The following is a 16,953-nucleotide window of genomic DNA, read 5'->3' as shown; positions in this document are numbered from 1 at the left end:
GGATGTTGTTGTGGGGTCTTTTTTCACCTCTTGGATGAGTTGTTACTGCGCTCTGTTCCATGTTTTTGCCGTGTGTGGATAATGGCTCTCACTGTGGTTCACTGGAGTTACAAAGCTTTAGAAATGGCTTTTGTAACATTTTTCCGACTGATAGATCTCAATGACTTTATTTCTCATTTGCTACAGAAGTTCTTTGGATCGCAGCATGATGTTTAGCTTTTGAGGACCTTTTGGTCTACTTCACTTTGTCAGGCAGGTCCTATTTTCGTGATTACTTGATTGAAAACGGGTGTGGCAGTCATGAGGCCTGGGTGTGGCTAGGGAATGTGAACTCAGCTTCCCAAAGAAGTGTTAAACCACAGTTAATTTATGTTTTAAAGGGTTGGGGGCAATCACTTTTTTCACACAGGACCCTGTAAGTTTGGATTTCTTTTTCCCTTAGTAATAAAGACCTTCATTAGAAAACTGCATTTTGTGATTACTTGTGTTATCTTTGTCTAATATTTTCATTTGTTTGGTGATCTGAAACATTTAAGTTTGACAAACATTCAAAAGAATAGGAAATCAGGAAGGGCGAATGGAATAGGAAATGGAAGTATCATGAGTGCAGCTCTGGAGTTTAATACAGGATCAGTGATGTAATGTATGTACACAGAGACTCCACCAGCAGAATAGTGAGTGCAGCTTTGGAGTATAACACAGGATGTAACTCAGGATCAGTACAGGATAAGTAATGTAATGTATGTACACAGATGTAACTCAGGATCAGTAATGTAATGTATGTACACAGACTCCACCAGCAGAATAGTGAGTTCTTCTCTGTGGTATAATACAGAATGTAACTCGGGATCAGTAGTGTTAAGTATCTTTCATATTGTTCCATTTGCTTCATTTTTTTCTTGTTTTTTAGGATCCTCATCCTGGCTACTGAACCACAACTGGATAATAGTCACCAACAGAATCAATTTTGTAAGAAGAAGTCTCCTCCAGAGTCGCTGTTCTTCAGACACACGTCATCAGTTTCGCTGTCCGTACATGATGATACTGTGCTGACTCCAGATGATGTAGCTCATTACCTGGAGTTTAATGAACATGGAGACCGCACCAGGTGAGTCGATAACAGTGAGTTTTCTACAAAGCCATATAAATGTATTATGCTTTGCTCTGGGGTTACCATGGTAGCCGCAAGTCATCTTGCATTCTGTCATGTGACCACTACTTATTAGAAGAGTAGAAGTCATACATCAGTCTGTGCACCGAGATGTTCAGTCTGTGGATGCCAATATTGAATTACAGACTCGTATGGATTTCCAACTGTTGGAAGACTACTACTCCCAGCACATGGATTCTGTTTTAATTAGGATTTTGTCCCATAGTAGTTAGCAATATTTTGCAGCACCATAAAACAAGGCTGATAGATTATGGATCAGGAGAAACGTCTTCTCTGTGATGGCAAAAGTTAATTTATCATGCCATACATGATGGTGGTGGAGATGATTGCTCCTCACAATTAGCAGCGCTGGCTCGGCACTTTTCCTCTGTCCTCCGCTTTAGGTGACTTTCTGCAGTCTATCTCTGGCCGGCCTAACATCTGGCTGCAGAATTTACTGGAAATGTATTGATCATAGAAGGTTTTATAGAAGGATTGCAGAGTGGGCACATTGTGAAGCGGCTCATCCTGGCATCGCTCGCCAAGTTACAGCATAATTCACCGAGTTATGAAATGCAACCGCAAATTCCCCGAGTCCTGTGCACTGCAAAATGTGTGCACCATACGGGGAGTATCAGTAATGGGACTGGTATTAGCTGCGCTTGTTGATACACTGCAGGGTCCCAGACCACTGTGTTGTAAGGTTTACCCCCTATGTTTTAGTAGAACCAGATTATGTCGGTAGGTTACTGATCACACTTTAATAATAGGTAATTGATCATCTTGCATTAGTAGCTTACTGATCGTTCCATATTGGTAGTTACTGATCGCCCTCTTTTGGTAGTTACTGATCGCCTTATATTGGTAGTTACTGATCACTCCGTATTGGTAGTTACTGATCACTCCATATTGGTAGTTACTGATCGCCCCGTATTGGTAGTTACTGATCGCCCTCTTTTGGTAGTTACTGATCACCCTGTATTGGTAGTAACTGATCGCTCCGTATTGGTAGTTACTGATCGCCCCGTATTGGTAGTTACTGATCGCCCTGTATTGGTAGTAACTGATCGCTCCGTATTGGTAGTTACTGATCGCCTCGTATTGGTAGTTACTGATCTCCTCGTATTGGTAGTTACTGATCGCCCCGTATTGGTAGTTCCTGATTGCCCCGTATTCGTAGTTACTGATCGCCCTCTATTGGTAGTTACTGATCGCCCTCTATTGGTAGTTACTGATCTCCCCGTATTGGTATTTACTGATCTCCCCGTATTGGTATTTACTGATTGCCCCGTATTGGTAGTTACTGATGAAATGCAACCGCAAATTCCCCGAGTCCTGTGCACTGCAAAATGTGTGCACCATACGGGGAGTATCAGTAATGGGACTGGTATTAGCTGCGCTTGTTGATACACTGCAGGGTCCCAGACCACTGTGTTGTGAGGTTTACCCCTTATGTTTTAGTAGAACCAGATTATGTCGGTAGGTTACTGATCACACTTTAATAATAGGTAATTGATCACCTTGCATTAGTAGCTTACTGATCGTCCCATATTGGTAGTTACTGATCTCCTCGTATTGATAGTTACTGATCGCCCCATATTGGTAGTTACTGATCGCCCTCTATTGGTAGTTACTGGTCGCCCTCTATTGGTAGTTACTGGTCGCCCCATATTGGTAGTTACTGATCGCCTCGTATTGGTAGTTACTGATCACTCCGTATTGGTAGTTACTGATCGCCCCGTATTGGTAGTTACTGATCACTCCGTATTGGTAGTTACTGATCACTCCGTATTGGTAGTTACTGATCACTCCGTATTGGTAGTTACTGATCGCCTCGTATTGGTAGTTACTGATCGCCTCGTATTGGTAGTTACTGATCACTCCGTATTGGTAGTTACTGATCGCCCCGTATTGGTAGTTACTGATCGCCCCGTATTGGTAATTACTGATCACTCCGTATTGGTAGTTACTGGTCGCCCTCTATTGGTATTTACTGATCGCCCCATATTGGTAGTTACTGATCGCCCTCTTTTGGTAGTTACTGATCGCCCCGTATTGGTAGTTGCTGATCGCCCTGTATTGGTAGTAACTGATCGCTCCGTATTGGTAGTTACTGATCGCCCCGTATTGGTAGTTACTGATCGCCCTGTATTGGTAGTAACTGATCGCTCCGTATTGGTAGTTACTGATCGCCTCGTATTGGTAGTTACTGATCTCCTCGTATTGGTAGTTACTGATCGCCCCGTATTGGTAGTTCCTGATTGCCCTGTATTGGTAGTTACTGATCGCCCTCTATTGGTAGTTACTGATCGCCCTCTATTGGTAGTTACTGATCGCCCTCTATTGGTAGTTACTGGTCGCCCTCTATTGGTATTTACTGATCGCCCCGTATTGGTATTTACTGATTGCCCCGTATTGGTAGTTACTGATGAAATGCAACCGCAAATTCCCCGAGTCCTGTGCACTGCAAAATGTGTGCACCATACGGGGAGTATCAGTAATGGGACTGGTATTAGCTGCGCTTGTTGATACACTGCAGGGTCCCAGACCACTGTGTTGTGAGGTTTACCCCTTATGTTTTAGTAGAACCAGATTATGTCGGTAGGTTACTGATCACACTTTAATAATAGGTAATTGATCACCTTGCATTAGTAGCTTACTGATCGTCCCATATTGGTAGTTACTGATCGCCTCGTATTGGTAGTTACTGATCGCCCCATATTGGTAGTTACTGATCGCCCTCTATTGGTAGTTACTGGTCGCCCTCTATTGGTAGTTACTGGTCGCCCCATATTGGTAGTTACTGATCGCCTCGTATTGGTAGTTACTGATCTCCTCGTATTGGTAGTTACTGATCGCCCCGTATTGGTAGTTCCTGATTGCCCCGTATTCGTAGTTACTGATCGCCCTCTATTGGTAGTTACTGATCGCCCTCTATTGGTAGTTACTGATCTCCCCGTATTGGTATTTACTGATCTCCCCGTATTGGTATTTACTGATTGCCCCGTATTGGTAGTTACTGATGAAATGCAACCGCAAATTCCCCGAGTCCTGTGCACTGCAAAATGTGTGCACCATACGGGGAGTATCAGTAATGGGACTGGTATTAGCTGCGCTTGTTGATACACTGCAGGGTCCCAGACCACTGTGTTGTGAGGTTTACCCCTTATGTTTTAGTAGAACCAGATTATGTCGGTAGGTTACTGATCACACTTTAATAATAGGTAATTGATCACCTTGCATTAGTAGCTTACTGATCGTCCCATATTGGTAGTTACTGATCTCCTCGTATTGATAGTTACTGATCGCCCCATATTGGTAGTTACTGATCGCCCTCTATTGGTAGTTACTGGTCGCCCTCTATTGGTAGTTACTGGTCGCCCCATATTGGTAGTTACTGATCGCCTCGTATTGGTAGTTACTGATCACTCCGTATTGGTAGTTACTGATCGCCCCGTATTGGTAGTTACTGATCACTCCGTATTGGTAGTTACTGATCACTCCGTATTGGTAGTTACTGATCACTCCGTATTGGTAGTTACTGATCGCCTCGTATTGGTAGTTACTGATCGCCTCGTATTGGTAGTTACTGATCACTCCGTATTGGTAGTTACTGATCGCCCCGTATTGGTAGTTACTGATCGCCCCGTATTGGTAATTACTGATCACTCCGTATTGGTAGTTACTGGTCGCCCTCTATTGGTATTTACTGATCGCCCCATATTGGTAGTTACTGATCGCCCTCTTTTGGTAGTTACTGATCGCCCCGTATTGGTAGTTACTGATCGCCCTGTATTGGTAGTAACTGATCGCTCCGTATTGGTAGTTACTGATCGCCCCGTATTGGTAGTTACTGATCGCCCTGTATTGGTAGTAACTGATCGCTCCGTATTGGTAGTTACTGATCGCCTCGTATTGGTAGTTACTGATCTCCTCGTATTGGTAGTTACTGATCGCCCCGTATTGGTAGTTCCTGATTGCCCTGTATTGGTAGTTACTGATCGCCCTCTATTGGTAGTTACTGATCGCCCTCTATTGGTAGTTACTGATCGCCCTCTATTGGTAGTTACTGGTCGCCCTCTATTGGTATTTACTGATCGCCCCGTATTGGTATTTACTGATTGCCCCGTATTGGTAGTTACTGATGAAATGCAACCGCAAATTCCCCGAGTCCTGTGCACTGCAAAATGTGTGCACCATACGGGGAGTATCAGTAATGGGACTGGTATTAGCTGCGCTTGTTGATACACTGCAGGGTCCCAGACCACTGTGTTGTGAGGTTTACCCCTTATGTTTTAGTAGAACCAGATTATGTCGGTAGGTTACTGATCACACTTTAATAATAGGTAATTGATCACCTTGCATTAGTAGCTTACTGATCGTCCCATATTGGTAGTTACTGATCGCCTCGTATTGGTAGTTACTGATCGCCCCATATTGGTAGTTACTGATCGCCCTCTATTGGTAGTTACTGGTCGCCCTCTATTGGTAGTTACTGGTCGCCCCATATTGGTAGTTACTGATCGCCTCGTATTGGTAGTTACTGATCTCCTCGTATTGGTAGTTACTGATCGCCCCGTATTGGTAGTTCCTGATTGCCCCGTATTCGTAGTTACTGATCGCCCTCTATTGGTAGTTACTGATCGCCCTCTATTGGTAGTTACTGATCTCCCCGTATTGGTATTTACTGATCTCCCCGTATTGGTATTTACTGATTGCCCCGTATTGGTAGTTACTGATGAAATGCAACCGCAAATTCCCCGAGTCCTGTGCACTGCAAAATGTGTGCACCATACGGGGAGTATCAGTAATGGGACTGGTATTAGCTGCGCTTGTTGATACACTGCAGGGTCCCAGACCACTGTGTTGTGAGGTTTACCCCTTATGTTTTAGTAGAACCAGATTATGTCGGTAGGTTACTGATCACACTTTAATAATAGGTAATTGATCACCTTGCATTAGTAGCTTACTGATCGTCCCATATTGGTAGTTACTGATCTCCTCGTATTGATAGTTACTGATCGCCCCATATTGGTAGTTACTGATCGCCCTCTATTGGTAGTTACTGGTCGCCCTCTATTGGTAGTTACTGGTCGCCCCATATTGGTAGTTACTGATCGCCTCGTATTGGTAGTTACTGATCACTCCGTATTGGTAGTTACTGATCGCCCCGTATTGGTAGTTACTGATCACTCCGTATTGGTAGTTACTGATCACTCCGTATTGGTAGTTACTGATCACTCCGTATTGGTAGTTACTGATCGCCTCGTATTGGTAGTTACTGATCGCCTCGTATTGGTAGTTACTGATCACTCCGTATTGGTAGTTACTGATCGCCCCGTATTGGTAGTTACTGATCGCCCCGTATTGGTAATTACTGATCACTCCGTATTGGTAGTTACTGGTCGCCCTCTATTGGTATTTACTGATCGCCCCATATTGGTAGTTACTGATCGCCCTCTTTTGGTAGTTACTGATCGCCCCGTATTGGTAGTTACTGATCGCCCTGTATTGGTAGTAACTGATCGCTCCGTATTGGTAGTTACTGATCGCCCCGTATTGGTAGTTACTGATCGCCCTGTATTGGTAGTAACTGATCGCTCCGTATTGGTAGTTACTGATCGCCTCGTATTGGTAGTTACTGATCTCCTCGTATTGGTAGTTACTGATCGCCCCGTATTGGTAGTTCCTGATTGCCCCGTATTGGTAGTTACTGATCGCCCTCTATTGGTAGTTACTGATCGCCCTCTATTGGTAGTTACTGATCGCCCTCTATTGGTAGTTACTGGTCGCCCTCTATTGGTATTTACTGATCGCCCCGTATTGGTATTTACTGATTGCCCCGTATTGGTAGTTACTGATGAAATGCAACCGCAAATTCCCCGAGTCCTGTGCACTGCAAAATGTGTGCACCATACGGGGAGTATCAGTAATGGGACTGGTATTAGCTGCGCTTGTTGATACACTGCAAGGTCCCAGACCACTGTGTTGTGAGGTTTACCCCTTATGTTTTAGTAGAACCAGATTATGTCGGTAGGTTACTGATCACACTTTAATAATAGGTAATTGATCACCTTGCATTAGTAGCTTACTGATCGTCCCATATTGGTAGTTACTGATCGCCTCGTATTGGTAGTTACTGATCGCCCCATATTGGTAGTTACTGATCGCCCTCTATTGGTAGTTACTGGTCGCCCTCTATTGGTAGTTACTGGTCGCCCCATATTGGTAGTTCCTGATCGCCTCGTATTGGTAGTTACTGATCACTCCGTACTGGTAGTTACTGATCGCCCCGTATTGGTAGTTACTGATCACTCCGTATTGGTAGTTACTGATCACTCCGTATTGGTAGTTACTGATCACTCCGTATTGGTAGTTACTGATCACTCCGTATTGGTAGTTACTGATCGCCTCGTATTGGTAGTTACTGATCGCCTCGTATTGGTAGTTACTGATCACTCCGTATTGGTAGTTACTGATCGCCCCGTATTGGTAGTTACTGATCGCCCCGTATTGGTAATTACTGATCGCCCCATATTGGTAGTTACTGATCGCCTCGTATTGGTAGTTACTGATCACTCCATATTGGTAGTTACTGATCGCCCCGTATTGGTAATTACTGATCACTCCGTATTGGTAGTTACTGGTCGCCCTCTATTGGTAGTTACTGGTCGCCCTCTATTGGTATTTACTGATCGCCCCATATTGGTAGTTACTGATCGCCTCGTATTGGTAGTTACTGATCACTCCGTATTGGTAGTTACTGATCGCCCCGTATTGGTAATTACTGATCACTCCGTATTGGTAGTTACTGGTCGCCCTCTATTGGTATTTACTGATCGCCCCATATTGGTAGTTACTGATCACCTCGTATTGGTAGTTACTGATCACTCCGTATTGGTAGTTACTGATCGCCCCGTATTGGTAATTACTGATCACTCCGTATTGGTAGTTACTGGTCGCCCTCTATTGGTATTTACTGATCGCCCCATATTGGTAGTTACTGATCGCCCCGTATTGGTAATTACTGATCACTCCGTATTGGTAGTTACTGATCGCCCCGTATTGGTAGTTACTGATCGCCCTCTTTTGGTAGTTACTGATCACTCCGTATTGGTAGTTACTGATCGCCCCGTATTGGTAGTTACTGATCGCCCTCTTTTGGTAGTTACTGATCGCCCCGTATTGGTAGTTACTGATCGCCCTCTTTTGGTAGTTACTGATCGCCCCGTATTGGTAGTTACTGATCGCCCCGTATTGGTAGTAACTGATCGCTCCGTATTGGTAGTTACTGATCGCCTCGTATTGGTAGTTACAGATCTCCTCGTATTGGTAGTTACTGATCGCCCCGTATTGGTAGTTACTGATTGCCCCGTATTGGTAGTTACTGATTGCCCCGTATTGGTAGTTACTGATCGCCCCATATTGGTAGTTACTGATCGCCCTCTATTGGTAGTTACTGGTCGCCCTCTATTGGTATTTGTTGATCGCCCTGTATTGGTATTTACTGATTGCCCCGTATTGGTAGTTACTGATTGCCCCGTATTGGTAGTTACTGATCGCCCCGTATTGGTAGTTACTGATTGCACCGTATTGGTAGTTACTGATCGCCCCGTATTGGTAGTTACTGATTGCTCCATATTGGTAGCTACTGATCGTCCCATATTGGTAGTTACTGATCTCCTGGTATTGGTAGTTACTGATCTCCTCGTATTGGTAATTACTGATCGCCCCGTATTGGTAGTTACTGATTGCTCCGTATTGGTAGTTACTGATCTCCTCGTATTGGTAGTTACTGATTGCCCCGTATTGATAGTTATTGGGGCAATTGATCGCCCTGTATTGATAGCCGAAACCAAGTTACTTTTGTCAGATATTGGACCAGCATTATTCATAGTTTTATGAAAAACCTCGGCACCAAACAGACTAAAAGCTGCATCAGTTTATTGATTTTGCGTGTTATCGCACAATATTTTCTATATGATACATGAGTAGGTGGGCAGCATCCCCTTCTCTGTGTGGAAGGGGCTTACAACTCTGTTCATCCAGGTCTTTCTGATTCATGGATAATTTACGAGAAAACACTGACACAAAGATCAGGGACATTAGCGAGGAGTAGCAGTTTTGGAGGAGAAAATCATGACTGTCAATCACAAGGAGTCCCTTGTCTTGTGTGGAGTCACCGCAGACGACATCTCTCTGTACCTGCTCAGATTTACTTCAGTTGACAAAGGGTTAATGCAGTCCTTTTTATTGATCACGTTTCTGAATTATCAGGTGTCCTGTCATCCGCTCTGGCATTTATCTGTCTATCTGATGAGATTAATTAGATCGGACATATTATAGAATCATAGAATCATAGAATCGTAGAGTTGGAAGGGACCTCCTGGGCCATCTGGTCCAACCCCCTGCTCAAAGCAGGATTCGCTAAATCATCCCAGTCAGATGTCTGTCCAGCCTCTGTTTGAAGACTTCCATTGAAGGAGAACTCACCACTTCTCGTGGCAGCCTGTTCCACTCATTGATCACTCTAACTGTCAAAAAGTTTTTTCTAATATCTAATCTGTGTCTCTTCCCATTCAGTTTCATCCCATTGCTTCTAGTCTTTCCTTGTGCAAATGAGAATAAAGTTGATCCTTCTACAATGTGACAGCCCTTTAGATATTTGTAGACAGCTATTAAGTCTCCTCTCAGTCTTCTCTTTTGCAAACTAAACATTCCCAAATCCTGCAACCTTTCCTCATAAGACAGGGTTTGCAGACCGGTCACCATTCTGGTCGCTCTTTTCTGAACTTGCTCCAGTTTGTTGATGTCTTTTTTAAAATGTGGTGCCCAAAACTGGACACAATATTCCAGATGAGGTCTGACCAAAGAGGAGTAGAGGGAAATAATGACTTCACGTGATCTAGACTGTATGCTTCTGTTAATACATCCTAGAATTGCATTTGCCTTTTTTGCTGCTGCATCACACTGTTGACTCATATTCAGTCTGTGATCTATTAGTATACCCAAGTCTTTTTCACATGTGCTGTCACTTAGCCCTATTCCTCCCATTCTATATATGCTTTTTTCATTTTTATTGCCCAGATGTAGTACTTTGCATTTCTCCCTGTTAAAAACCATTCTGTTAGTTGCTGCCCACTTCTCCAGTTTATTTAAATCTTTTTGAATCCTCTCTCTCTCTTCTCTAGTATTAGCTATCCCTCCTAGCTTTGTGTCATCAGCAAATTTAATCAGTTTACCCTCAATTCCTTCATCTAAATCGTTGATAAAGATGTTGAACAATACAGGGCCCAGGACAGAGCCCTGTGGTACCCCACTTGAGACATCCTTCCAACTGGATGTGCAGCCATTTACGACCACTCTTTGGGTCCGATCACTAAGCCAGTTATGAATCCACCTAACAGTTGCCTTGTCCATTCCATACTTAGTCATTTTTTCAATAAGGATTGTATGAGAGACTTTGTCAAATGCTTTGCTGAAGTCAAGATATATTATATCTACAGCATTTCCTTGATCCACCCAATCAGTGATACCGTCATAGAAGGAAATTAAGTTAGTCTGACATGACTTATTAGTTAGAAACCCATGCTGACTCTGTTTAATCACTTCATTCTTATCCAGGTATTGACATACATGTTGTTTAATAATTTGTTCAAAGATCTTTCCTGGTATAGAAGTCAGACTCACCGGCCTATAGTTGCCTGGGTCCACCTTCTTCCCCTTTTTGAAGATAGGAACAACATTTGCTCTTCTCCAGTCTTCTGGCACTTCTCCTGTTCTCCAAGAATTTTCAAAGATTATGGAGAGGGGTTCAAAAATTTCTTCTGCTATCTCCTTCAGTACTCTGGGGTGTAATTCATCTGGACCTGGAGACTTGAATTCATTTAGGTTAGCTAAGTGTTTCCTCACTATCTTTCTGTTTATAGATATCCTGGATTCTTCTATTCCCTTAATAGGACAGTGAATAACAGTTGATGTTGCATTTCCTTTCTGAGAGAAAACAGATGCAAAATAGGAATTTAAAAGTTCAGCCTTCTCAACATCCTGTCTTACCATTTCATCATTTTCATCCTGTAAAAATCCTATAGCATCTTTGACTTTTCTTTTACTTTTGACATATCCCCAAAATCCTTTATTATTGCTTATGACATCTCTTGCAAGCCTCAGTTCATTTTCAGCTTTAGATAATCTGATTTGTGCCCTGCAGGTTCTGCAGACAGCATTATATTCTTCTTTAGATATGTCTCCCTCTTTCCATTTTATAAACATTTTTTTCTTCCTTTTTAGCATGTGCTTAAGTTCTGTGTTCATCCATCCTGGTTTCCTTAAATGCTTCCTATTCTTCCCTCTTTTCGGAATTGTTAACAACTGTGCTTTGAGAATTTCATTTTTCAAGATTTCCCATCCTTCCTGGACATTTTTGTCTTTAAGGATATCCAGCCATTGGATCCCTCCAATTCTCTTTCTGAATCCCTTAAAATTTGCCTTTCTGAAATCTAACCTTGACGTCTGAGTCTTCACAGGTCTTCCACCTCTAGTAATCCAAAATTCTAAAATAGCATGGTCGCTACCTCCTAGGGTCCCAGCCACTTTTACCTCCTCAACCATTTCCTCCCTGTTTATAAGGATTAGATCCAAGGTAGCAGTTCCCCTTGTTTTCTCCCTTACCTTTTGGAAGATAAAGTTGTCAGCAAGAGAGGATAAGAATTTCCTTGACCTGTTAGTTTTGCCTGAGAGAGATTCCCAACAAATGTCTGGATAGTTGAAATCTCCCATGACAACTATGTCATATTTTTTGGAGAACTTGGCCATCTGATGCATAAAGAGTTCATCTATATCTTCGGCTTGCACAGGTGGCCTGTAGTAAATGCCTACAATGGTGTCCTTTCCATTGTTCTATCCTTGTATTCTTACCCAAACAGTTTCCACAGAACTCCCAGTCTCTGAAGCTTCAATCTCTGTGCAGATATACGCGTTTCGAACATACAATGCGACACCCCCTCCTCGTTTATCAAGTCTGTTTCTTGCAAATAAGTTGTATCCTTCTAGTCTTGTATTCCAATCATGTGTATTGTCCCACCAAGTTTCAGTGATTCCAATTACATCATATTTCTGTTCCTGTGTTAGTAGTTCCAATTCTCCTTGTTTGTTGCCCATGCTTTGTGCATTAGTATAGAAACATTTTAGTTTGTGATTGGTTTCTCTTTCTCCAATATTTTTATTAATTAGATTCTTTCGTCTTTGTTCTTCCTTTCCACTTCTAATAGCAGAGTTCTCAATAGCATTTGTCAGGTGTATGGCTTTTTCTGGTCTTTTGCTTCCCTTCCCATGTTGTTCTAGTTTAAAGCTCTCCTTACAAGTGTAGCAAGGCGACTTCCAAATACATGCTTTCCAGTCTTCGTAAGGTGCACCCCATCTCTAGCAAGTAGTCCATCGTATAAGTAGTTCACTCCGTGATCCAGAAATCCAAATCGTTGCTGACGGCACCATCGACGTAGCCAGTTGTTCACCTGCAGAATCTTATTCCACCTCCTTGTTCCATGGCCATCCACTGGGAGGATGGAAGAGAAGACCACCTGCGCTCCCAGTTCTTTCACTTTCTTGCCTAAGTCTTCAAAGTCTCTGCAGATGATTTCCAGGTCGTTTCTTGCGGTGTCATTTGTCCCCACATGTAGTAGCAGGAATGGGTAGTCATCTGTAGGTCTGAAGAGTCCTGATATCCTGTCAGACACATCTTTAATTTTTGCACCTGGAAGACAGCACATTTCTCTTGTAGTTATATCCGGTCTGCAGATAGCGGCCTCTGTTCCTCTCAGCAGGGAATCCCCCATGACCACCACTCTCCGTTTCTTCTTCACAACATTTTTCTTTCTCCATCCAGGAGGACTCTGAGGGCGTACAAGGTTGCTGTTTGTTGGCAAAGTCTTATCCTGATGTATTTCTTCATCGTTTTCCTGCGTTAGAGCCTGGTACTGGTTCCTGAGCAGTATGGGTGCTGACTGCCTCCTGATCCTCCTGCTTCTCTGGGTCACATGTCTCCATTCCTCTGTTTCTTCAGGTGCACTTCGAATTTCTTCTCTTTCTGTAACATGAAGAGATAATTCTGCTCTGTCCAAGAACTCTTCACCTTCCTTAATGATCTTCAACGTAGCTAACCTCTCTTCGAGATTTTGCAACTTTTCCTCCAACAGGGACACAAGCTTGCATTTGTGGCATGTGAAGTTTGGCTTTTCCACTGGTAAATCTGTGAACATGTAGCAAGAAATGCAGCTCACCAAATGGCTCCTGGCCTCTTCCATCTTGAGATTTCTTAAAAACGATGAAAGATGAGCCAAATATGCAAATGATCTCCTCAAGACTCTTCCCCTGGTTTTCCAATTTCCTCTTTTCAGCTGCAACGGCCAAAACCCAGTGATCGTTGAGCTCGCGGAGACTCTTCACTTATCCCAGAAGGCACTGGGAATATGCAAATGATCTCCTCAAGACTCTTCCCCTGGTTTTCCGATTTCCTCTTTTCAGCTGCAACGGCCAAAACCCAGTGATCGTTGAGCTCGCGGAGACTCTTCACTTATCCCCGAAGGCACTGGGAATATGCAAATGATCTCCTCAAGACTCTTCCCCTGGTTTTCCGATTTCCTCTTTTCAGCTGCAACGGCCAAAACCCAGTGATCGTTGAGCTCGCGGAGACTCTTCACTTATCCCAGAAGGCACTGGGAATATGCAAATGATCTCCTCAAGACTCTTCCCCTGGTTTTCCGATTTCCTCTTTTCAGCTGCAACGGCCAAAACCCAGTGATCGTTGAGCTCGCGGAGACTCTTCACTTATCCCCGAAGGCACTGGGAATATGCAAATGATCTCCTCAAGACTCTTCCCCTGGTTTTCCGATTTCCTCTTTTCAGCTGCAACGGTCAAAACCCAGTGATCGTTGAGCTCGCGGAGACTCTTCACTTATCCCAGAAGGCACTGGGAATATGCAAATGATCTCCTCAAGACTCTTCCCCTGGTTTTTGATTAATGCCTGAGAGTTTTATCACATAGTATCACCGTGCCATCAGATTAACTCTTCCTGTGCCACACATCATTGGAGAGGGGACACCGTGTCCTTATTTCTGTCAGACAGACACTGTTTCTGTGCTGCTGGTAATGCTGTAGGCACCAGGGTAAAATAAGTACTCCCCTAAAGTGCATTAGTGAGAGATGGGCACCAGGAATAGACCTGGTGGTGCCCCATGTAGATGGGGGTGAATAAGCACAGGAGAGGAGCCAGCGCAGCTGCCTACAGTAAAGAGGTAGAGATCCCACCAAGTGGTGCAGTGTCCCAGTGAATATAGGGCGCTACTTGAAACCCCTTCTTTGGGCACCAAGACAGCTTTCTTCTCCGCTGACTAGTTGATACTTCTCTTGCCAACTGTGTGATAAAGATTTCTATACTTAAATGGTCACAGGAAGTTGCACCTACTATACCAGAGGCTGCCACTCCATGATGCACAGACTTGTTTTAGATCTACTGTTACTTTTCGCTTGTGGTTCAGTTACTGTGATGCAATAATTTGTGGCATTTCTGTTCCCCATAGACATCCCTCTGAGAGCGACTCCACGCTCCCGGGGCCGTTCTCCACAACCTCCAACACCTACGGTTATATCTGCAGCCCTTCAGAACTGACAGAACTGGACGCCGCCGATGAAGATGATGACCTGGACCTGGGAGAGCTCAGCTCCTTAAAGTCCTACAGAAAGTATTGTGAGACGCCGACCTCCAGCGTCAGTGATTATGAGGGCTCCATGGCGGGGTCTCTGGTCAATGGTTGGGGGTCTGTATCGGAGGATAACTTCACCAGCGCCCGCTGCAGCATGGTCAGCTCTTCAGATGGCTCCTTCCTTATGGATGCCAACTTTGCCAAAGCCCTGGCTGTGGCTGTGGACAACTTTTGCCTTGGCATAACCCCGTCTCAGCCTGTAGGCGCAGACCGAATCTCCACTGGTGAGTATAGTCCTGTAGCAGGCAATTGATTGTATGGCAACTTCATAATACACATGTGGTCAAAATTGTTGGTACCCTCGTTTAATGACAGAAAAACCCACAATGCTCACAGAAATTTCTTGAATCTAACAAAAATAATAATAAATAAAAAATCTCTGAAAATGAAAAAAAGAAAGTCAGACATTGCTTTTCAACCATGCTTCCACAGAATTTTTAACAATATAAAATTCATGAAATAGGCCTGTACTGAAATGATGGTACCCCTGCAAATAATGTGACAAAAGGGACATGTTAATCAAGGAGCATGCTCGGGTGTTCTCCGAGTAGTTTGGGCGTGCTCGGAGATTTATTTTGTGTCGCCGCAGCTGCATGATTTGCGGCTGCTAGACAGCCTGAATACATGTGAGAATTCCCTAACAAACAAGCAATCCCCACATGTACTCATGCTGTCTAGGAGCCGCAAATCATGCGGCTGCAGCGACACAAAATAAATCTCCGCGCACGCCCAAATTACTCGGAGAACACCCGAGCATGCTCAGAATTCTCGAGAAACAAGCATACTCGCTCATCACTACTAATTAGCATCACAGGTGTCTACAATCTTGGAATCAGTGAGTGGGCCTGTATAGAGGGCTACAGATACTCACTGTGCTGTTTGGTGACATGGTGTGTATTACACTCAACATGGGGAAGCGAAGGGAAGAGTTGTCTCAGGAGATTAGAATGAAAATTATAGACAAACATGTTAAAGGTAAAAGTCATAAGACCAACTCCAAGCAGCTTGATGTTCCTGTGACTACAGTTGCACATACTGTATTATTCAGAAATGTAAGCTCCGTGGGACTGTAGCCAACCTCCCTGGATGTGGCCACAGGAGGAAAAATGATGACTAATCATAGAGACGGATAATACGAATGGTAACAAAAGAGCCAAGAAAAACTTCTAAACAGATTAAAGGTGAACTTCAAGCTCAAGGGTCATCAGTGTTAGATCGCACCATCCATCGTTGTATGAGCCAAAGTGGACTTCATGTGAGACAACCAAGGAGGTCACCATTGTTGGAAAAAAATCATAAAAAAGTCAGACTGGAATTTGCCAAACTACATGTTGACAAGCCACAAAGCTTCTCGGAGAAAGTCCTATGGCAGATGAGACAAAAATGGAACTTTTTGGCAAGGCACATCAGCGCTATTAATACTATGGCTATATACACATGTCTAAATCTTTTGCTCCTTTTAAGGGGTCCTTCCTGTCCATGCGTCTCTGGGATATATGTTACTCTTTTGATATGTACTTTTATTATTGATTGATACCCAATAAAATTTATATTGGCTTTTTTTTATCACCTGTCACTCCTTTGTCTCCTGATTTCCCATCTGGCACAGGGTGTCTAGAATCTGTGGAAGGTACAAGGAAATCTCAAGACTATCAAGGGATTCTAGAGAGAAATGTGCTGCCCAGTGTCAGAAAGCATGGTCTCAGTCGCAGGTCATGCGTCTTGCAACACGATAATGACCCAAAACACACAGCTAAAAACAACCAAGAATGGCTAAGAGGAAAACATTGGACTATTCTGAAGTGGTCTTCTATGAGCCCTGACCTAAATCGCATCTTTGGAAAGAGCTGAAACATGCCGTCTGGAAAAGGCAACCTTCAAACACGAGACAACTGGAGCAGTTTGCCCTTGAGGAGTGGGCCAAAATACCTGTTGAGAGGTGCAGAAGTCTCATTGACAGTTACAGGAATCGTTTGATTGCAGTGATTGCCTCAAAAGGTCGTGCAACAAAATATTAAGTTAAGGCTACCATCATTTCTGTC

At 43.6% G+C, this 16,953-nt stretch overlaps 1 protein-coding gene across 8 annotated transcripts in view; it reads left to right on the top strand.

Moving 5' to 3' along the window:
- ROBO4 (roundabout guidance receptor 4) overlaps positions 1–16,953 on the top strand; it is a 174,520-nt gene that overhangs the window by 145,816 nt on the left and 11,751 nt on the right. For all 8 annotated transcript variants that reach the window (XM_073584888.1, XM_073584886.1, XM_073584883.1 and 5 more), the window contains 2 exons: positions 911–1,108; positions 14,729–15,135. In XM_073584888.1, coding sequence (XP_073440989.1) covers positions 911–1,108; positions 14,729–15,135 — 605 coding nt within the window. The remainder of the gene's footprint in view (positions 1–910; positions 1,109–14,728; positions 15,136–16,953) is intronic.

This window comes from Dendrobates tinctorius, unplaced genomic scaffold (genome assembly GCF_039654945.1).
Source record: "Dendrobates tinctorius isolate UK_male_01 unplaced genomic scaffold, ASM3965494v1 ptg000086l, whole genome shotgun sequence".
NCBI lineage: Eukaryota > Metazoa > Chordata > Amphibia > Anura > Dendrobatidae > Dendrobates > Dendrobates tinctorius.
This window is presented reverse-complemented; position numbering and strand designations above follow the sequence as displayed.